The sequence below is a fragment of the Medicago sativa genome, chromosome 4 (genome assembly GCF_051527215.1).
Source record: "Medicago sativa cultivar Bolivia chromosome 4, Bolivia_mono, whole genome shotgun sequence".
Classification (NCBI taxonomy): domain Eukaryota; kingdom Viridiplantae; phylum Streptophyta; class Magnoliopsida; order Fabales; family Fabaceae; genus Medicago; species Medicago sativa.
The window spans coordinates 6,814,698-6,838,924 of record NC_140752.1 but is presented as its reverse complement, the minus strand read 5'-3'; the positions used below and the strand labels follow the sequence as shown (position 1 = coordinate 6,838,924).

General features: G+C 34.6%; 5 protein-coding genes across 5 annotated transcripts; all 5 read right to left on the bottom strand.

Moving 5' to 3' along the window:
- Window positions 1-2,133: 2,133 nt before the first annotated feature.
- On the bottom strand, window positions 2,134-2,871 carry LOC146925859 (uncharacterized). The gene has a single exon (XM_085702825.1). The coding sequence runs from the start codon at window positions 2,869-2,871 to the stop codon at window positions 2,134-2,136; it is 738 nt and encodes a 245-aa protein (XP_085558951.1).
- Window positions 2,872-5,680: 2,809 nt separating this feature from the next.
- LOC146925858 (F-box protein At5g51380-like) lies at window positions 5,681-6,753 on the bottom strand. The gene has a single exon (XM_085758293.1). The coding sequence runs from the start codon at window positions 6,747-6,749 to the stop codon at window positions 5,793-5,795; it is 957 nt and encodes a 318-aa protein (XP_085614419.1). The 5' UTR covers window positions 6,750-6,753; the 3' UTR covers window positions 5,681-5,792.
- Window positions 6,754-8,404: 1,651 nt separating this feature from the next.
- LOC146925857 (uncharacterized) lies at window positions 8,405-9,316 on the bottom strand. Its single transcript, XM_085702777.1, has one exon. The coding sequence runs from the start codon at window positions 9,314-9,316 to the stop codon at window positions 8,405-8,407; it is 912 nt and encodes a 303-aa protein (XP_085558903.1).
- A 1,946-nt stretch (window positions 9,317-11,262) lies between these two features.
- LOC146925856 (F-box/LRR-repeat protein 14-like) lies at window positions 11,263-12,263 on the bottom strand. The gene has a single exon (XM_085702761.1). It carries the CDS (start codon window positions 12,261-12,263, stop codon window positions 11,286-11,288), a length of 978 nt encoding a protein of 325 aa, XP_085558887.1. The 3' UTR covers window positions 11,263-11,285.
- A 4,584-nt stretch (window positions 12,264-16,847) lies between these two features.
- On the bottom strand, window positions 16,848-17,630 carry LOC146925855 (uncharacterized). The gene has a single exon (XM_085702675.1). It carries the CDS (start codon window positions 17,628-17,630, stop codon window positions 16,848-16,850), a length of 783 nt encoding a protein of 260 aa, XP_085558801.1.
- Between the last annotated feature and the right edge of the window lie 6,597 nt (window positions 17,631-24,227).

Genomic DNA, 24,227 nt, shown 5'->3' with positions numbered 1-24,227 from the left:
GATGATCAAATGCACAATTATATTTTATTTTAAATTCTCAGTGAACTAAATCTGAAAACAAAAAACAGATTACATCTCAGAGATCAAACATTAGCAGAGCAGATCAAACATATTACATCCTTGATGCAAGAAGAGTTCCCTCTCTCTGCCACTGAAACAATAATGAGTTGGATCAATAATCTTCTCATTGATGGCCTTGAAAATACAATTGAGGCAGCAACACCGGCGTGCAATTTTTCGCAACCACTCAAATTGATCTCTCTCAGCTGTGCGCATTTCTCTACCATGTGCTTTACTTTCATCTCTGTGATATCTCACAACAATATATTAGTAACCATTTCAAAACACAATGACAACTGTTTGAGATCACATAGAGTGCTTATTCATCAACCCTTGTATGTCGCAAGTTCAAGACCTCTAGCTTGGGAACTTCATGTTCATTCACACATCTTCACTCTCAATAAAAATGCTCAGTTCAAATGCCTAATCCTAGAACATCTCCTAAAAACTTGACAAATACCTTCAAGTATGTCATAGCAATCGCAAAAATAAAGCAAGTGCAAATAAGTGAAGATGAAAGCAAATATTTTGATGTTTTCATTTCATCGAAAGCAAACATTTTGATGTTTTCGTTTCATCTATTAACAATGAATTGCAAGTAACTCCAAAAGACTATAATTGAGTAAACTTCTTTATGCAGTCCAATTTGAAATAATAGGAAAAGGAAAAAAGACCTCGAAGAAGTGATTGATCATTGATATAGTGATAACTAGTGAGATTAACCTTCCAGAGTTTGAAAATTTTGATCAGGCAATAAGAACTAACGAATTCTTCTTTTTTTAAGAGGAAGAACTAACAAATTATACTGCGTTCCATCCCTTCATTATGCATATATCATCTTACATTTCACCTTTCATGTTTACAAGTATGAGTAACATATGTAGAATTTTGTTACATATTTTTAGAATATAAGGTAAGATATTTGGTGACATTTATTGTTATAACACAGGTTTTAACTTTTTTCTGTGAAATGATAAAACGTGGTATTTCTTAAAAAAATAAAAATTTCCAATTTCAAACGACGATTAAAAATTGTATGCTTTAATGATAGGATCATGGAAGCGAAAATAATGAAACTTCTAGTTTATTCTAGAAAGATACTTTTAAGCATATTCTATTAGTTTGTTTGGTAGTAATGTTATTGTGTAGTTGATGTAGTTGTCTTACCATGTGTATACTATTAGAAATCATGGAATCATAGGGAGAGAAGTCATAGATGTAAGCAAGATAGCAAGCATAAGAGTACTCATGAGGGAGATACTCAAAGGAACTCATTAGAGAATGAATAGATTGATAAAAGATATGATGAAATGATACAAGAGTGTTCCTATATATAGAGTTTAGTTGTGTAACTAACTCTAACTAACTCTTAACCAAGCTAACTAACTAACTAACCATAGTTAACATATAACCTAACTATGGTTTATTCACTATACTCTAATAGTCCCCCTCAAACTCAAAATGGGGAAATTCACCAATTTGAGTTTGAAACACAATGAAAATTACAATTTATTCTTACTGAAGTAACTAAGTAAAAGTGGGGGTTAAAACTAGCAAATGGCAAAAAATGATAGGAAAACATAGAAAGCCCAGAGTGAAGCCCAATAAAATTCTGATGAAGCCCAGACCAATCTTGAAAGAAGTGAGATTGCCAAAACACGTGAAAATTTTCTGATTCTTCAAAAAACCCAATCCTTTGCACAGACGCGCTTTCTTCTTCATTCTTCCTAAAAATCTGCAACCAGCTTTCAGAAAAGTGATTATACAAAGCGTGATTTTTCTAGAAGCAGCTTTTCCATAACCTGAATCAAAAGAACTTCCCAGGAGCGTACTCAGAAACACTTTACGCCAAGAAAGAACGAAAATGAATCTCGAGGCTGCAACATGCCTATGCAAACACAATCCTCTTCTGAAAAATCGGAACAAAAATCGTTTTCCCAAACGTGCTTCTGAAATTGTGCAGATGCAGCGATCCAAACACGTCTGCAACATCACTTTCTTTCCAAACTTGAATCTGAATTGAATCTGAAAAAAAACTGAGTTTTGTGTTCTTGATCTGTCGAAAAAGCTGAATCAGAACTCAGAGAGAAGCCAAAAAAACTGAGTTGTTGTAATGCGTGTGTTGAATCGAACAGAAACAAAGCCTTTCTTTCCTCTATCCCAAGGTTTCCATCGCAACCGGAAAGAAGTGTATCGGAGAGCAGTAAACACAGAGAACAGCGAACGCGAGAAAATGCTTCCACCAGGATCAAAATCAACAATGAATTCGTCATGTAATTGGAAAAACTGAACTTGATTGTTGATGGCAGAAACAGGATGCGAAGACTGCTTCTCGACGAACAACCACGAGGCGAAAAGCCTCACAGCGGCGACGCCGTAAACAGAGCTACACGATCTCACCAGTAATGTATCGATGAGAACCTCCGGCGCTTCAGAAACAACAAAATCAGAGGAACGATTCTCCAAGGCAGGTTCAAGAACATCCAATTTCTCATCTTCTTGCGAATCAACTAACACACAATCGTCTTCTTTGACGATGTTGCAGCAATGATCGACAATTACGCAAGAAATCTCACCAATCTTGATGGATAATCCATCAAATCTTGGTTCGATTGAAGGAATAGAAACTAGTTGAATTGGAGACTCGAAACTACCGAAAGTGAAATGAACATGAGAAGCTGAAGATTCCATAGGTTGTGCAGAAACCGTGAGAACACCTTCAGAATCTTCATCTTCCTCTTCATCGTGTGCTGAATCGATAACGGAAGCATCATCATCGTCTTCCTCCCTAGGATATCGCTCTGATACCATATTAGAAATCATGGAATCATAGGGAGAGAAGTCATAGATGTAAGCAAGATAGCAAGCATAAGAGTACTCATGAGGGAGATACTCAAAGGAACTCATTAGAGAATGAATAGATTGATAAAAGATATGATGAAATGATACAAGAGTGTTCCTATATATAGAGTTTAGTTGTGTAACTAACTCTAACTAACTCTTAACCAAGCTAACTAACTAACTAACCATAGTTAACATATAACCTAACTATGGTTTATTCACTATACTCTAATATATACATCAATATAGGCATTGTATATCTTATGATGTGAGGGAAATTTTGAGAGGGAAAACGTGAAATCCCTCTAATTCCGTCACTAAATTCGGTGACAAGGAAATTTGTGAGGGATTTCATTTTTTCCATCACTAATTTCCCTCAATAATTTGTGGGAAAGGGATCTTTTAATCATATTATAATAGTTTGTTTGGTAGTATGGTTATTGTAGGGTTGACGTAGTTGTCTTACCATGTGTATGAACCTATATAAGCATCGTATGTCTTATGATTGAACGAAGAAAAATGACTGAAATAATTTTATTATCTTTTCCTTTTAGCTTAGAACCTAGTTTCTTATAGTTTTCTTAGTTTTATTATCTTGTCTTATGATGGGTGCTTTTCATATGAACAATCATAAATTTTGCAAATGATGAGAAGAAGTTAGAATCATGCATATCATGTTTAATAGTAAGAACTTCTCTCTATGGTGGTGACAAGATCTCATGAAACTTGGAATTTAAAAACAGTTAGTTTCCCTCTGCTACCAGAAATTGATCTGAACAATGAATAATATTTTTGCAAATGATGAGAGGAAGTTAATTTAGTCAATAACCAACCTTGGACAAATTTAAGTACATAAATAAAAAGCACCCAACATAAAAAGCTTAAAAAATTAAATAGTAGCGAGAATCATCAAACAACATGAGAAACAAAGTTAGATCCAACAAAACCAAAGTTTGCATTTAAATATCTTCCATTGGATTTTGAACTCCTGTCAAAGGCGTCATAAATTTTGATTCAGTTCATAATACAAATTATAAAAAACCTCTAATAACATACAATTACATTATGAACAAGGCTGCAACAACTTAGTTCAGGAATATATTCAAACATCAGCAACAGGTCAAATTTCAATTCAGATCATAGTTTTTGTTATAAAACACTAGATTTTGAGCAGCCAGAAAATGAACAAGGTTGCACCAACTTAAATCAGAAACATTTTAAGCATCACTACAGGCAGGAAATGAATAACGAAAATGATGGCTCAAATGAGAGACCCCAATAACCAAGAATCAAGTCATCACAAGCAAAATAACCCATCAACAACAAAGTCAGAATATAAACAACAACAATACAAAGTAGACCAAATTAATCCGGAGTCATGCACACAAATTAATACTTTTGTGTCATACACAATAACATATCATGTTTTTTTATATGCTGTACATGAATTCAATTTTTTTATAAGAATAATACTGTATACAGCGAATAAAATTACCGTGACTAAATACCGAAAGAATGTGATTGGCCAACTAAAGCCGCCACCCTTCTAATGTTTTCCACAAAATCCAAAATTTAGTGACGTCAGTAGCTTTTCCAATCACACTTTATACATTTGTAGTAAGTGTTTTTGCTGCAAATAGAATTGCTGTTTTTATAATGCAGAGATAATAGAAGAGAAACTGCTTTGTGAAGCACATTGAATTTGGCAGGAGATAACAAAAGAGAACTACAAGATCCATCTCTTTTAAAATTGACCAACAAATCCATAAAATGCCTTGTTCATGTATCCCTCTTCTTTAATACAAGATACTAAAAAAAATCCCAACAGCACAATTGCAAAGGGACTACTCTATCATGTGCTAGACACCCAAACTGTCAAACCAAATACAAGAACAAGAGTTCTCAAAAACCGATAGCATAGGGCTCCATATAGAATACAACAACCTACACTAAATCTAGCTACTCTTGACACTAATATATCTGCAGATGATGCAAAAACCAACCGGCCAGCAGCACCACCCTTAAATAAAATAGACATAACACATGTGCTTTTATGGAACGTTTAAGACACTACCCAACGACAAAATAGAGTTAATTAAACACTCAAATTAAAGTAGAAAAGAAACAATATTTAGTCAATAACTTGCTATATTTAATATCAAACAAAGCATAATTTCATACCCATAAACACAATTACTTATTTTCATCAAAGCTGTAGGCATCAGTAGAAAGACGGTAATTTTCCATAAAACTTTCAGCACAACGAACAATAAATGGCACACCATAAAGCCAACATTGGCAAACTATCAATTTATTTTAACACCCTGATGTTGCTCATAGAATTTACTAGGGACATCCACTTTTAAAAACAGAAAACTCTCTTGCATATAGGGAAACAGGTAAATAAACCCTTAGTCTTAAGTGAAATATATAATCCACATATTATATTAAGATGCAAACCCAAATTCCACATATCTCTCTATCCTCACTCCCCATACCACTACAACTAAATACCCTTACACACATCATATCTATCTGCCACATGAGCATATGGCAGCCGAAGTGCTAAACCCGCTTGAGCAAGCACTCACATTTGGGTCCTTACATATTATGACCAGGAAAAAGTAGGAACGGAAAGTTGGTAGGACCTACGGAAAACTCACAAAAGTGAGAGCAGAGAAAAATGTGATACAAAAGTATGCAAAACAAAATAAATGCTACTAATGAGGCACATAATATAACACTTGCTTCACTTAGGGAATTATCATGCACAAACCGATGAGAAAATACATATTTGCAAGTTGACATTTAAAAATAGACATATAACTAAATTTCAAAACAAAACATCTTACATTCAAAAGTTCAAACTACCAAAAAGCACTTTTAGAATACTAGCAAACAATGCATCCTTGACGTGATAAGAGTTCCATCTCTCTATCGCTAAAACGATAACCAACTGGAATTGTTATTTTTCTCAACGATGGCCTTGAAAATATTAATGAGGCAAGAACATCACCACGCACCTTAGGACCATATTTCAAATTGATCTCTCTTAGTTGTGTGCATTTTTCTAGCGCATGCTTCACTCCCATCTCGGTGACAACAGCACAATCATCCAGTACGAGTTGCAAAAGCCCACGACAACACTTTGAGATTACACACAGTGATTCATCATCAACATTGGTATCTGACAAGTTCAACACTTCTAGTTTCGGAACATCAAAGTTCATTCTGCGCAGCTTCATTCCTAAACAGCCGGCTAAATTCAAATGCTTAATCTCAGAACATGTCCTTAAAACATGGAAAATACCTTCTTCAGATATGTTATGGGAATAACTAAAATTAAGCAATTGCAAATTGGGGAAAACGGAAGCAATCATATGGATACTTTCATCTCGTAGACATGGATTAAAAATCAAATTGAGAGACTTTAATTGAGGGCCTACAACAAAGGAATTAGAATTGTCTACACTATTATTTTGTGTGTATTTCATTATAATGGAGGAGGCAAAGGAGGAAATCCAACAAAATTTGTCGTCACAAAAGTGGTGAGCAAGGCCGAGGGAGGTGAGGTTAGGGAATCTTTGGAAGAGTCGACTGATGCAAAGGCAGGTTGGGTCACGGATAGTTATTGACAATCGAAGACGGTTGGTGATCGAGAGGAACTGCTTTGAGACGGCAGAGAAAGACTTTAAGGAGCTGTTGTTGTGGTCGTTGCCGTTGTTGAGAAATCTGACGACACATTCCCAACACTCATCAGGTAAATATAAATCTGATTTTGTTTGAGAAAGCGATGATTGTTGTCTTTGTTCAGAATTGAGAGAGCTTCTTGTCCTCTTCCTTTTCATATTGAATACGCGATTTGTTTACGGTTTAGAACATGGAGGGTTAGGTTTAGGAAGAAAGGGTAACAAATTTTATTTTTTTTTGACAAATTATATTTATCATTTTGGATTATAAGTAACATAAATAAAATAAAATAAATATTGTAGCGGCTAATATATACACGTACGTACTGTTGTGGTATAGATAAATGTATAAACATAAATTTTATTTTTTATAAGATGATTCCACTTTGAATAACCAATTTTTTTTAAGGAAATAAGCAAATACTCCCTCCGTTCCTTTTTAAGTGTCTTTTTAGGGTGAATTTTTCATTCCTATTTAACTGTCATTTTCGTATTTGAAGGGTATGATTTATCAATTATACCCTTAGTCAATTACTCTTATATATTTCAATAAAACTAATTAATGTTATATATTTGGAAAAATAAAGTTTGTTTTTTTAAAGTTTTTTGTTTTGTTTTAAAACAAAATTTGTTTTAAACAAACTAATTTATGATAAATTAGGATTGATAAACAAATTTGACACTAAACATGATGTAGAATATGATAAAAGTGATAGTAAACGAATATAAAGAGATAAATATTGTATCAGTACCATTGTTGCTCTCTTTTGTCTCTACTTCTAAGTTATCTTCATATGACTCCTCTAAATCAAATATAGGTTGGTTTGTTAATGATGTTTCAACAACAATATTTAAATCTGATAAAGGAGTAATCTCAAAATTCAAATCTATGTCACACGGTGTGAATCTAACATTGGTTGAAGCCATAGTTGAAGCCGTAATTTTGATTAAAGAAGCTGGAGGAAAATTAATTTTTTCTTAGCTTTTGATTAATGTGAAGTTGGAATAATTTTGATATAGACTTAAAATAGTTAAAGATATATGTACAATATTTAGAAAATTGAAAATTGTTTGTTATGAGAGAAAGATAAAGCGCCCAAAAAAATAGAAATTTGTTGGAGAAAGATAGTAGTAACTAACAATTGTTTGTTACATATTAAATTTATTGGAAAGATTAAGTGTGTGCAAAAAAATAGAAAATTATTAGTGGATTATATAAAACTAGAGTTTGATCAATCCATATTATGAACAAGATTTCACCAACTTAAATCAGAAGCATCTTTAAACATCCCTACTACCATGCAATGAGCAACAAAAATAATAGCTAAAACGAGAGAATCCAATAATGACAAAGTAAGCTATAACATATTAGTGATTTTTTATATGAAATCAATGTATTCAATTATTTTATAATGCAGAGATAATAGAAGTAAACCATGAAATGCATTTTACACCCAAGTAGAATTAAAAACAGACTTCCACTTATTAAGAGAGAAAACTCTATTGCATAAAGGAAAACAGGTAAAAGATGAAAGATAACTACAAAAAGATAAAAGATAATCCTAAAGCAAACAGACCCAAGAGATGATATAATTCGAACATCATCACTCACAAAGTTGCAAAACCCATGCTACTAATGAGTGATGCAGTAAAGTATGTACGAACCATTACAAAGTGGTGAAATACATCCTTGTCGCAATAAGAGTTTCATCTCCTTGTAAACAAAAACAAAGTAGTATCTCAAAGAAGTAAATTTGAAAACAGAAAAATCTTACATTTAAGAGTTCAAACATCAGTGAAGCATTTTTAGAATACTAGTAAACATTACATCCTTGGCGCAATAAGAGTTCCATCTCCTTGTCGCTGAATGGATAACGATGTGGAGTTGTTACATTTTTCAATGATGGCCTTGACAATATCAATGAAACAAGAACATCACTGTTCACATTACTGCAATTTCGCAAATTGATCTCTTGTAGTTGTGCACAGTTCTCTACCACATGCCTAACTCCCTTCTCTGTGATATCATGACAATTTTCCAGTAATTGTTGCAAAATTCCACGACAATTCTTTGAGATTACAAAGAGTGCGTCATCGTCAACTTTTGTCATTGACAAATCCAACACCTTGAGTTTAGGAACTTCAAAGTGTATCGTCATTTTCAAATTAGAACATCCGAATAAGTCCAAATGTGTCATCTTACAACATCTCCTTAAGACATGACCAATACCTTCTTCAGATATGTCATCGCAATCATTCAAAGCAAGATGCTCCAAGTTTGGGAAACAATCCGCGATGAGGATCAAGTCAGTGTAATGGATTGCATGAATGCTAGAACATGTTAGAGAGGTTAAAGTTGTAATTTTAAGGGAGAAATATCGCAAGCCTATAGCGGGAATCGTGGGTTGGTCAGATAAATCAAGGGATGTGATTTTCAATGGAAAACGAGAGATTTCAGTGAGAAGTACATTGAGGTTACCATTGTAGTCTGAGAGGTCAAGGATGGTGATGTTGAATCTATGGAAGAGACGACGGATGAGATGGGGTGTGTGATGATCTTCTACAGAGAGATAGCATCGGAGACGGTTGGTGATGGACAAGAATTGTTTGGAAACGAGGGAGACATATTTGTAGGGGTCTTCCTCATCGTCGCTAAGTGGGGTGTCTCCGAGCAATCTTAAGACATGTTCCCAACAATCTTCAGGTAAATAAAATTTTGCAGCCATTGATTTACTTCTAGTTATAATGGAAGAATTGAAAGAGTTTGTCCTCTTCCTTTTCATATTGAGGACTTCTTAGGGTGTTCCTATTGTTGTTAAAGTGAATCGTATTTCTATGAGATTGAAGTCTGCCACTGCTAAATATTTCTTCTACCAGCAATGGTCTGAAATTGAAGTGGATCTTATTTATATATATATTTCAATTTAGCAAGACATACACTATTTCCGTATTTTGGATTACATTGGAAAGTTGCAATGGTTAAAAGAGACATTTTAGAGAAAAGGTGTAATGCTTTACAATTGAAGCAATATAACCATCCATGAACAAAATCTTTCAAAGGGTTGTTTCCGTTCACCAAATGACATAAGTTTTTCTATAAATAGAGACATTTTGGAGGCATAAAAAAGACAGGGAAAATTGTCAGAAATATAGACAGAAATCCATCGGAGTATTTTAACTGTGTTTTGCACATAGCCAATTTAAAAATAAACAGAAACATGGCTAATTTTAATCTTTTAGTGACTGACGAATAACTATGATTGAAACAATTATCATTGATAGATAAGTAATAACTATATACTTTTACCTTTATCCTAAGTATGTACAATATATGGAAAACATACAGTTTATTTTTGAATGGAAGAGTACAACAGATCTGATCCAACAACAAAATTGCAAAGGAACTACACTATCATGTGTTTGACAGCCGAAGTGTTAAACCAATTACAAGGAAAAGATAATGTTAGTATAACTTCCGTCCAGCACACCACCACTAAAATGAAAGACAAATGCACATTAAGAAACGCTAAATCACAAAATCACACCCTTCAAAAAAAAAACATCACCGCTTTCGATACACGTATTCTTGCATTGTAATGTTACTTCTTTGGTTTGGAGGAGGATGCTGGATTGGTTGGGAATGAATTTTGTAACGCCGCATAATTTATTTGTTCATTTAGAGTGTTAGAGTGGGGAAGCAAAGGGGAAGAAATTACGAAAAGGATTTTTGTTAATTTGGCATGCCGTGATTTGGGTCATTTGGAAATATTGGAATGATAGGATCTTCAAAGATCGACAATTTGAGGTTGAGGCGTTGGTGGAGGAGATTAGGTGATTTCATGGAGGTGGAGTTTGAGCTATGCGAATCGTTCTCCGTGGTTGTATTATGAGTGGCATTGGGATCCAGGAGATTTTTTACAAAGAGGCTGAGTTTGTGTGCAGTGGTGTATAGTGGTGTGTTTTATGTGCTTGCGGTCCTGTTGTATTTGTTGGCTGTTTTTGCAGGGTGCTGCCCAACCCGTTTGCCTTGCTGTTTTCTGCGCTAGTTAGGTTTGTTTCCTGTCTCAGGTGCTATCTTAGTTGCTTCCCAGCTGTCCGGAACAGGGGTGCGGGTTAGTTTCTTTTTGGGGGGCCGCTTGTTGTGCTTTGGCTGGGTCTTTCAGCTTATATTGGGAGGCCATTTGTATTTTTAAGTCTAGGAGACTGTCGTACATCTTGTGCAGGCTTGTCCATAATAAATTTTGCGATTTCAAAAAATAAATAAATTAAACACCTTGAGCTTCCTATCATCTGCCAAGAACAGCAGCATCCATAAAGGAACATAGTAAGATAAGTATTTAGAAATGCATTTCAACGAGTTGGTTCTTGAAAGCTGGTAGGACCTCCAGAAAACTCATAAAAGTGACAGCAGAAAAAAGTGTGGTAAAAATGTAAGCAAAACGAAACCAATGCTGCTAATGAGGTCTGTAATAAGTATGACACAAGGGAAAGTGATGAAAAACAATACAATTTAAAACTGCACATAATATATCACTCAACCACTTGCTTTATGTAAGGAATTATGCTGCACAAATTGATGAGTAAATACACATTTGCAAGTTAAGATTCAAAACAAATTAAGCAATATCTATTAGAAGTAATTTTGAAAACCATTACATTTAAGATTTCAAAATATAACGTAGCCCTTTTAGAATATTAGCTAACAATGCATCCTTGACGTGATAAGAGTTCCATCTCTCTGGCGCTGAAACGATAACCAACTGGAGTTGTTAACTTTCTTAACGATGGCCTTGAAAATATCAATGAGGCAAGAACATCACCATGCATTTGACGACACCTTTTCAAATTGATCTCTCTTAGTTGTGTGCATTTTTCTAGCACATACTTCACTCCCTTCTCTGTGACAAGATAACAACCTTCCAGCAAGAGTTGCAAAAGCCCACGACAACACTTTGAAATTACAGAGAGTGTATCATCATCAACATTTGTATATGACAAGTTCAACACTTCTACTTTGGGAACTTCAAAGTTCATTCCACGCAGCCTCACTCTTAAACAGCGGGTTAAGTTCAAATGGTTAATGTTAGAACATGTCCTTAACACTTGAAAAATACCTTCTTCAGATATGGCTGGGCAATAACTAAAATTAAGCAATTGCAAATTGGGGAAAATGGAAGCAATAATTTTGATGCTTTCATCTCGTATATATGAATTGAAATTCAAATGGAGAGACTTTAATTGAGGGCTGACAACAATGGAATTAGAATTGTCAACACTATTATATTGTGTGTATTTCATTCTAATGGAAGAGGCGATGGAGGAAATCCAACAAAATCTGTTGTCACGGAAGTAGTGAGTGAGACGGAGGGTGGTAAGGTTAGGGAATCTTTTGAAGAGTCGACTGAGGCAAAGGCGGGTTGGGCCAAGGATAGTTATTGAGAATCGAAGACGGTTGGTGATGGAGAGGAACTGCTTTGAGACTGCAGAGAAAGACTTTAATGATCTGTTGTTGTGGTTGTCACCGTTGTCGAGGAATCTGACGACACATTCCCAACACTCATCAGGTAAATAAAAATTTGTTGGTGCGATCACTGCAGCTGATTTTGTTTGAGAAAGCGATAACTGTTGTTGTTGTTCAGAATTGAGTGAGTTTCTTTTCCTCTTCTTTTTCATATTGAATAAGCGATTTGTTTAGGGTTTTCAATTTGAGGGGTTAAGTTTAAGAAGAAAGGGCGATAAACTCTATTTATTATGTAGGATTATTAGTACCGTGAAAAAAAAAAGTTGTACCCGCTAATATATACACGTATGTACTGTTGTGGTATAAAAAAAATAAAAAATCTACTGGCAAATGTGGTTGCTCATGTGCTTGCAGGAGAAGTCACGTTTCTAGCTAGTCCCGTTGTTTATTTTAATCTTATTATTAATTATTAATGAAATGTTATAAGCATATTTCTTTCTTTCAAAAAAAATATATATATACACGTATGTACCGTGAAAATGTTATTTTTATTACGATAAACAAACACAAAATAAATTTTGATTTTTTAAAATCACTAAAAAAAGTAATCTTTAAATTATTGAATATTAAAATTAAATCACATATATTTTAATCCGTAACAATCATACCTTTTGAGGCCCTTTTTTATAACTTTTTTAAGAAAGAATTTTGTTTACATTATGCACAGCTTGGGTTTGAACTCTGGATTCCTCAGTTATTTAACTTAAGAGTGAACTTTTAGCCACTAAACTAAAAAAAAAAATACTTAATAAATGTAAATCTGTAAATAATAACCCAATGGAATTGCAAAATTGCTAGTTTGGATACCTTCACTCGGATTCAAGAGGCCACGCTTTTACGAATAGTTTGCTTGACATGAAAGCACATTCCTTCAATGGTAATATTTATTGTCAGTCTCATATACTCTTAACCTCAGGTGCCGTTTAATTTGGGAAATGATACTTTTTTCCCATGATGGGAAAGTGCCTGTTACAGCCATAGATATAATAGTACTTTAATTGGATGGCTGAGATTGAAGAAGTGATAATTGTTGCAACTTCTTGTTGGACATTGTGTAACAAAAATTCCGGCCCCACCATTTAATTAAATAATAATTTCGCATTTGTTTTCAATTCTTCATCTTCTTCTTCACTCATCATTATAATATTCATCAAAATTCCAGAAATCCAGAAATCTCAATCACTTTTCTCAACAACAACACATTCTAATCTTTGTCAATTCTCTCATCATATCTTATTCATCAAAACACAGTTAATAAAAGAGAGGAAAAGAAAAAACAGGCACTGGCTTGGCGTGGCTACTGGCTTCAGCTTTTTTTCCTGCTGTTCTTTCTTCATTTTTTCCCATTGTATCTAAAGAATCCATTACTAATCAAAACACATACACATATTGATTCAAACACTAAATTCATCTCTTCATCATCAAATAGTTGCTGAATAAATTCATACAAAAACAAACCCAACCATCTGAAATTATTCATACAACAACAACAACAACAACAATTTTGGATCTCAGAAAAATCGAAATCGAACGTGTGGAGTTCAAAGGGGTTGATATTAGATTTTGGATCTCAGATTAAGTTTTAATTTTGGATCTCAGACCAAAAACGAAAAGATGTTATTGAAATTAATTAATGAGAAAAAGGTTTTGATTTTAGGAATTTTCTTATGTTGTTGTTGTTGCTGTATCGAAGGAAAAGAAGAAGGAAGGTGAAGATAAGGAAAATAAGAGACAAGAGTGAAGGGAAATAATAGTGTTTTCTGGGAGGGTGCAGCAGCAAGCTTCAAAACAACATTAAAATAATAAGCTGATTTTTACATTTGTTTTTTGTTGCCAGTTCAAAACCGACAGGTGTCCTGGGTAAAGAGACTTTCCCATGGTGGGAAAAAAGTGTTCTTTCCCAAATTAAACGGCACCTTAACCTCAATGCTTTTGCACGATTATGACAAAAACGATATGCTTCCTTACTACTCTTATTTTATTCATAATAATCATATTTATTGATGTTTATTTAATAATTGTTTGTTGATCACAAAAAAAATAAAAATTGTACGTCTAATTTTTTTTCCTACATTGACAACTGGAAACAACCACTAAAGTTTATAGAGGTCAAGTTAGGAAGAAATATCGATAGGTTACTTATAGGTTGATCGGTTATAAAGTCAGCTTTTCAATCAAATCCTAGTTTTTTTTTTTTTGAAGGAATCAAATTCTAGTTAATACGTAGGGGTTTCAATCCAGGTCCATGTAGTCTTTTCTTTTCAACGTTAAACGAAATGGAATCCAAACTTGGATTTATTTTGATTGCACAAACTTGGAGTTATCTTAAAGCATGTGAAGAATGAAATTTCCTCCATTGATATCGAGTATTGGCATAGAGACAAAAGGGATTTATAAGTGCAAAGATTAATCAAATTAAGGTCCAATCTAGATTTTGAAATTTGATGAAGCAAACTTTCTAGTTCTCCAATGAAGTGGCTAAGGTCTATGACTTTGAGTATTGGAAGGAACAAAATGGATGTTGTGTTGGAGAAAATGTAACCCAGTTTGTAATGTAATGGAATTGCTTGCAAACCATAAAAACAGACTCCAAATCACTTCTTTGGCCAAGGAATTTGAAGAGCGATTCCTAGAATTTTACCGAAAATCTTTCACTAACACATTGATGTGATAAATATTTGATATAATAAGTAATTATTTATCAAGCTTGGAAGAAAAAGCTTGGAACAAACATAAAAAGTTCTTGTTAAGATGAAAGTGATTTTGCAACATAATAAACCAATCGTTTACCAACAAAATAAACGGGTCTCTCTGAGTGAAAGTCTCGGATTGATGATGAAATATGTTTTGTAACAAAAATTGAGGTCAAAAAACTGAGGTTATTTTGTAAAGAAAATTCTCTTAGGATTTCATGGTGCTGTCTACCAACTCATAGATGGTCCTACTTTATGTTATATTACCTTCTTTTAATTTAGTTAATTGTGCTTTTACCATGAGTAGCTATCTTCCAATGATTAGGTCATAGATGAACTTGTATATCAAGTTGGTTGAACAATGTGATTGTATAAACTCTGTTCAATTAAATTATAATTATAGTTTTAATTCAGGATTACTTGAGCTTAATGCTTTATGTATCTAGATCAAATATAAATGAACTTCAATCTCAATTGACTACTAACCATAGCTGCTGAATTTGACCTAGTAAATCTGTCCAATCTAATAGATTGCTTCAGAGATATTGGGTTGTTAGGTTGTGACTTCTAAATTAAATTTCAATGAAAACCTTTGACGGTTACGGACGCACCTAAGAGATTATGAAAACCTTTGACGGTTACGGACGCACCTAAGAGATTAGTGGACACACCTAAAAGAGAACTCTGAGTCTAAAGTTTGATCATAGATATTTTGCTAATTTGTTGTAACACTAAAAGAATATTATAGAGGATAGGTACCAAAAAATAAAAAAACAAAGGATTCGAAAGACTTGATCACATTTTCTAAAAATTCTTTACCACTTCTATAAATATTTCCGTTCCCGGATTCAAATACAAGTTCATAACACACATAAAACAGAGTGCTAGGAGTAAAAGTACACAAAATGAAATGCACTCAACATAAAAAAAGCTTAAAAAAACAATAAAATAGGCAAAAGAAACTTCAAACTGTATGATAAACCAAATTAGATTCAACAAAACCAAACTAAAGTTGCATTAACATCTTTCATTCCCTTTTGGTGCTTCAAATGTCTTCCACCGGTCTTTGAATCAATGCCCTATATCAAATGAGTCATAAACTTCAATTCAGTCTATAGTAGTACATATTATGAAAAACCTCCTATAACATACAATAATAATATAAACAAGACTATGTCAATTGAAAGACACCAATAATCAGTAGTCTTAGTCTAATAACAACAAGTGATGATTTAGCCTAACATGCAATAATAGTACAAATTTTAATTCTGTTCATAGGAGAGATTATATAAAACTAGAGTTTGACCAATCCATATTATGAACAAGATTGCACCAACTTAAATCAGAAGCATCTTTAAACATCCCTACTACCATGCATTGAGCAACGAAAATAATAGATAAAACGAGAGAACCCAATAATCACAAATCAAGTCGCCAGAAGCAGAATACTAACAACCTCAAAGTTAGCTATAACATATTTAGTGATTTTTTATATGAAATCCATGTATTCAATTATTTGAAGTAAACCGTCAGATACATTTTACACACAAGTAGAATTAAAAACAGACTTCCACTATTTAAGACAGAAACTCTTGCATAAAGGAAAACAGGTAAAAGATGAAAGATAATCCTAGCGCACACAGACCCAAGAGATGATATAATTCGAACATCATCACTCACAAAGTTGGTTTCTAAAAGTTGGTACAGAAAGTATGCAAAGCCCATGCTACTAATGAGGGATGCAGTAAAGTAATTATGAAACAAGACAAAGTGGTGAAATACATCCTTGTTTCAATGAGAGTTCCATCTCATTTTAAACAAAAACAAAGTAGTATCTCATAGAAATAAATTTGAAAACAAAAACATCTTACATTTAAGAGTTTAAACATCAGTGAAGCATTTTTAGAATACTAGTAAACATTACATCCTTGGCGCAATAAGAGTTCCATCTGCTTGTCGCTGAAACGATAACGATCTGGAGTTGTTACATTTTTCAATGACGATCTTGACAATATCAATGAGACAAGAAAATCACTGTTCACATTACTGCAATTTCCCAAATTGATCGATCTCTTGTAGTTGTGCACAGTTCTCTACCACATGCCTAACTCCGTTCTCAGTGACATCATGACAATTTTCCAGTAATAGTTTCAAAATTCCACGACAATTCTTTGAGATTACAAAGAGTGCATCATCGTTAACTCTAGTCATTGACAAATCCAACACCTTGAGTTTAGGAACTTCAAAGTGTATCATCATTTTCAAATTAGAACATCCGAATAAGTCCAAATGTGTCATCTTACAACATCTCCTTAAAACATCATCAATACCTTCTTCAGATATGTCATCGTAATCATTCAAAGCAAGATGCTCCAAGTTGGGGAAACAATCCGCGATGAGGATCAGGTCAGTGTAATGGATTGCATGAATGCTAGAACATGTTAGGGAGGTTAAAGTTGTAATTTTTTGGGAGATATATCGCAAGCCTTTAGCGGGAATCGTGGGTTGGTCAGATAAATCAAGGGATGTGATTTTCAATGGAAAATGAGATATTTTACGGAGAAGCACATTGAGGTTACCATTGTAGGATGAGAGGTCAAGGAAGGTGATATTGGTGAACCTATGGAAGAGACGACGGAGGAGAGGGGGTGTGTGATCTTCTACAGAGAGATAGCATCGGAGACGGTTGGTGATGGGCAAGAATTGTTTGGAAACGAGGGAGACATATTTGTAGGCGTCTTCCTCATCGTCTCTAAGTGGTGTGTCTCTGAGCAATCTTAAGACATGTTCCCTACAATCTTCAGGCAAATAAAATTTTGCAGCCATTGATTTACTTCTAGTTATAATGGAAGAAATCGATTGTTGTTGTTGTTGTTGTTGTTGTGAAGAATTGAAAGAATCTGTCCTCTTCCTTTTCATATTGAGGACTTCTTAGGGTGTTCCAATTGGAGTTGAAGTGAATCGTATTTCTATGAGATTGAAGTCTGCCACTGCTAAATATTTCTTCTACCAGCGATGGTCTGAAATTGAAGTGAATCTTATTTATATATATTTCAAGTTAATAGGACATGACACTTTTTCCGTATTTTGGATTACATTGGAAAGTTGCAATGGTTAAAAGAGACTTTTTAGAGAAAAGGTGTAATGCTTTATAATTGACGCAATATAACCAAGGGTTGTTTCCGTTCACCAAATGACATAAGTTTCTCTATAAATAGAAAAAATTTGGAGGCATAAAAAAGACAGGGAAAAGAGTCAGAAATATAGACAGAAATCCATTGCAGTGTTTCAACTGTGTTTTGCACATAGCCAATTTAAAAACAAACAGAATATGAACAATGACAGAAACATGGCTAGTTAAAGTGAACAAGACTCATTAACCTTTTGGAATAATAAATTATTTAAAAGTAAATGTGTGGTGGACTCAAGTAAATATGTTGACAATCTGTAGTTGTGTCTTATGTGTTTTTGGTGAAACATTTCGGTCCCGTATTCAAATTCCATGGTGAGCAATTTTTAATTTTTTTTAACATAAGCAATTTTTAATTTGATTACAAATTTATTAGAATTAAAAAAAAATAGTTGGAAAATTGAAATTTATGACGTGTTTGACGGAATTTGAACAAAGGATCGCATAATAAATGATTTAAAATTTATGATATTTTGAAAAGTTACACAATTAATGTAAATCAATATATTATATGATTGCATTTGCATGTTGTTTTTATATAAAAGTCGTGTATATGGATTTTGATGTGCATGCTTTAGGGATATTATTGTCTTGTGTAGTCTTATTAAATTTAAAATTGATGATCACATCTTATATTGTGCATGATGATATAAAAGTATTGTTAACATCTTTTTTATTTTGCTATTGAAAAATATTTTTGGCATGTTGAGTTATTTTTTTTTTGAGGGCAATAAAGCTTAAAGCATATCATTAATCAAAATGTGTTCAATACAATATGGTATTTCATACAAAACTTGGGAACTAGCTGATAATGTGGCCTCCTTAGCTAAAGCGTGGGCTGCCTCATTTGCTTGTCTCCGTACAAACTCCACCTTAGAGTTTTCATAAAAATTCCTAAAAAGAGATCGACAACTTTGAATGATATCTCCGAATTCAGTCCCATCATGTTTTGTCGATAAGAAATTATCAACAACCTTCTTCGCATCCAACTCAAAATCTATTGGACCAAGATTAAGTTCATGAACCCATTCTAAAGCCGAAAGTAAACCGAGTGCTTCTCCTATATGAACTTCACATAACGGACTAATCCAATCAGTTTTAGCTAAGACAAAAGCTCCTGAGTCATCTCTTAAACATATACCTATTCCTACCTTGTTCAAATGCCTGGAAAAGGAAGCGTCAATATTGCATTTATATCTACCTTCAGCTGGCTTTTTCCACTTTGAGTTATCAATAATGTTTGGCATTCTTAAAGGTTGTTGTTGGTATGATTTAGCTGCTCTCCAATCTTGTAACAGAGTTTTTGCACGTTCCATAACAAACATTTGCGCATCAGCCACATCATTCCATATCTTGTTATTCCGTTGCTTCCAAATACTCCAAATAATACAGCAGAACAGTGCTGCATCATCGCCATTTAACAGGTGCAGCAGCTGGAAAATAATACCAGCACTATTATGGCCCTGAGTTATCACATTATTAATGGTAACAGATGACTCACACATACTCCAGATGTTGCAGCTGCCTGGACATCGAAAGAAAAGATGAAAGCTGTCTTCTTCCGTCAGATTACACAAAGCACATATCTTTGCACAATTAACCCCTTTATCCCCAAGACGCACACGCGTTGGTAGAGTGTTTCGGCAAAGACGCCAAATGAGATTCTTAACCTTTGGTGGAATTTTAAGCTTCCAAATCAAATCCCAGGAACCTTGTGCCTTAAAATGATCAACATCAAATAATTCTTGCATACACATACGATATGCACTACGAACAGAATACTCCCCATTATTTTCCTTAGTCCAAACTAGCCTATCATCATGAACCGAGGGATACAGAGGTGTGTTGACGACCTGATTCACAATATACTCGTCAAAAATTGAAAGTAAGAAAGGAACATTCCAAGCTTTTTCCTCCGGAAGAATACAATCCGAAACTTTGAGATTATCAATAGGAGTTGGACCTTGATTTTGTGGAGTAAGGTAACCATTGCCAGCAATCCAGTTATTGTTCCATATCGGAATAAGTGACCCGTCACCAATTTTCCACCTACTCCCCGCCTTAAGGATGAACTTAGCGTTGCAAATACTCCTCCAAACATAACTTGGCTTGTGCCCCAAATTAGCTTCAAAAAAATTACTATTTGGAAAGTATCTTGCTTTAAACATTCTTGCAACAAGCGTATGAGGATTATTCAAAATTCTCCATCCTTGCTTACCTAGCATAGCAAGATTAAAGGTCCCTAAGCTCTTGAATCCCATACCTCCATCTTTTTTGTGCATAGATAACCTGTCCCATGACATCCAATGAATACCTTTGCTTTGAGCTCCTGAGTGACCCCACCAGAAAGAATTCATCATCTTTTCAATCTCGTCACAAAGAGAAGACGGTAGTGTGAAAAGACTCATAAAATATGTGGGAATGGATTGTAATACTGATTTAATTAAAACTTCGCGCCCTGCTTTGGAAAGACACTTACTACTCCACGAGTTGATCTTCTTCCATACCCTGTCCTTGATGAAATTAAAAGTTGCTTTCTTGCTTCTTCCTATCATGGATGGCAGCCCGAGATACTTACCAGTGCCCAACACAGCTTGTACTCCAAGAATATTTGCAATATTATTATGCTCCGCAGTCGAAACATATCTACTACAGAAGATTTCAGATTTTTGGAGGTTAATAGCTTGACCTGATGCTTTCTCATAAATTGCTAGAATATTCTTCATTTTCTCAGCTTGATTAATATTTGCACGGAAGAATAAAAAACAATCGTCCGCAAACAGTAAATGTGAGACAATTGGCGCCCTAGTACAAATCTTTACTCCATTAATGTCTCCTCTAGCCTCTGCCTTCCTGATGAGAGCTGATAACCCTTCTGCACATATGATAAAGAGATAAGGTGAAAGTGGGTCACCTTGTCTTAATCCTCTACCTGGAATAATAGGACCAGCAACACTGCCATTGACAAGAACATAATAATCAACAGTTTCAATACACATCGATATCCAATTTATCCAAATATCAGAGAAGCCCATTTTCATCATGACCCTTTTCAGATAATTCCAATCAATACGATCGTAAGCTTTACTGATATCAAGTTTTAGAGCAACATCCCCCACCTTACCTTTGACCTTTGACTTCATATAATGAATAATCTCTATGGCAGCCATAGCATTATCTAAAATAGAACGACCCGGAACAAAAGCAGATTGACTATCAGAAATGCACTTATTTAAAACAAGTTTGAGACGATTTGCTAACACTTCGGCGACCACTTTATAAATCACATTGCATAAAGCAATAGGTCTCCAATCTTTCATAGAAGTCTGAGATTCACCCTTCGGAATAAGCGCAATAGTAGTTGAATTAAGAGTAGAAGGGAAGCTACCTGTATCTAACCATGCACAGCACTGATGGAATAATTCTTCGCCACAAGATGCCCAAAACTTTTGGAAAAAGCCGGGGTTGAATCCGTCTGGACCCGGACACTTATCTGGCTTCATTGAAAAAAGAGCTTCTTTAAACTCTTCAATCAGAAAAGGTGCTGACAGTCTGTTATTATCTTCAATGGAAATCGAAGCATTAATAGCTTCAATGACTGGATCAGTGTCACTATTTTGTTCCTGAAACAAGTCAACAAAATAGTTTCTAGCAACATCACACAACTTATTATCATCAGTAACACGGTTATTGTCTGAGTCCATCAGCGAGTGAATTCTGTTAATTTTCCTTCTTGAAGATGCCGCAGCATGGAAAAATTTAGTATTAAGATCTCCATCTCGTAACCAATGAGTCTTCGCCCTCTGACGCCAAAATGCATCCTCTTGAATCAAAAGTTGAGTCATACGGCTCCTCAATTCAGTAAATTGATGAATATTATCGCTGTCCACCTGGCTCCTCATTCTGCCAATGTTCTTACGGCAAATATCAATTTCACGCTTCAGATTCTGAAAATTGTTTTTACTCCAATCAGTAAGATCAGAAGCACATAATTCTAATTTTTCCACTATCGGACAAGCTCCATAAGAATTCCACTTGTCTTTGACGAAGATGCTAAAGCCTAGATCAGCTAACCAAGCATTCTCAAATTTAAACCGAGGTGCCAATCTTCTGTTATTAGGTTGCGGTGCACAAGAGAGCATAATTGGATAATGGTCCGATGAAGGTGCTGGAAGATTATCTAGTACTGCATTAGGAAACAAAACCTGCCAATTGTCAGTGGCAAGAGCGCGGTCAAGGCGTTCCTCAACTGCTCTAGTTGTACCTAGACATTTAAACCATGTATAGAGATACCCTTCAGTATGTATATCAGCCAAACCAGAGTCACACACGGCATTTCTGAAACCATTGATAAGCCAATTAGCCCTGTCATTGTTACCTTTTTTTTCATGAGGAGAAAGGATATCATTGAAATCCCCTAAAATGCACCATGGTAAATTTGAAACATTAGCCAACTGTCTCAAAAAATTCCAAGCCTCCCTTCTTCTACCATTGTTCGGAAAACCATAATAACCGGTAAGTCGCCATGTGCCTTTATCATTTTCAACTATTTCAGCATCAATATGATTAAAAGAATAATTAGAGATTGAGCAATTAACCGAAGAATTCCAATATAAAACAAGACCACCGCTACGCCCTTGTTTATTCATAGTAAAGCAACAATCAAAACCCAAGACATATTTTAACTCCTCTGTCTTATTACTTGTAGAAATAGTTTCACAAAGGAATAGAATATCTGGTTTATAAACACGGACAAGGTATTTTAAACTAGGAATTGTACGAGGACTACCTATCCCCCTACAATTCCAACTAATAATTTTCATGGCTGCTGAGACAAAGGATTAGTTTGAACTGTGACAAAGTTACCTCCCAAACCATCCCCTACAGTCACTAAGTCAATATTCATCTACACAACAGATTGATCAGCCGCACCAAGCAGAAGTATTATTAATCTCCTATTCAACATTAGGCATGACAGCAGGCAACAGGCAACAATAGATAACCCAACATAAGACAGGGATTACACAAATTGACTGTAATCTAAGCTAGACAGATTCTCAACAAAAGGAAAAACAAATCGATTAGATTGAGGACAATCAATCGAAACACCAACTCCCACTAAAGGACAGAATCAGAGAAAGGGACCTTAGGAGAGAAACACACTTACTCAGATGAGAAAAACTGAAAATGAGATACCAGGGGAAGAACTTCCTTGATCGATTGATGATTCCATGGCTTCTAAATGGATCTCGTCACTCTAATGCTTCGGAAATCTCGTTTGTGCATCTATACAACATTGTTGTAATTTGATTAGTGGTTGAATGAATGAATTCTATATTTCTAATTTTCTGTTGCTTTTCATTACTTTAACGTAAATCCCCAATTCAGACATTCACACTCGTGATGGCTTCACGTGTATCCTTTTTGATAGATATGGAGAAGTACCAGAATTACCTACGTTTTGTCCGTAGTTAAAGGTGAAAATCATGATGTGACAAACATTTGGCAATGACAGACGGATTTAGCTACGGAAATTTTCCTCAAAATTTATGGAATATATATTTAGTTATTTCAAACTATTCTTGAGATCATTAAATGGTCTAGTGGTTAGTGTTTGATGTAATCCAGTGTAGGGTGCGTATTCGATTGCCCTCAAGATCCACTACTAGAAAAAGCAAAATTGGCATGTTGAGTTATTGTAAGGTGGTAAATGCTCATGGAAAAATTAAGAGTAATAGAAAATAATAATGGTTTTGGTTCATTTTTATTTCCTATTGTATTTATTTAGATTAATCATAGAACATTATTTGCGGCCTATCTTTGACAGAATCAAGCATAAATTGAGTTCTTGGAAAGGGAATTTGTTGTCTATAATGGGACGTGTCCAATTGGTTAATGTTGTCATTGAAAGCATGTTGGTTTATTCCTTTCATATATACAAATGGCCCAGGAATCTTTTAGTTGAGCTATCTAAGTTGGTCAGGAACTTCATTTGGAGTGGAGATATTAGTCAAAGGAAAATTTGCACTGTCTCATGGAAACTGGTTTGCAAGCATAAATCTAATGGTGGCTTATCTGTGAAGGATTTCTCTGTTGTTAACAAAGCATCCTTACTTCATCTTACCTGGAAGCTCTTTACTTCCTCAGAGCAATGGGCTCAGCTTTGCAGGTCTAGGTTCCTGGTGAATGGAAAACCTAAGTCCTATCACATCACTTCCTCGGTTTGGGCAGGT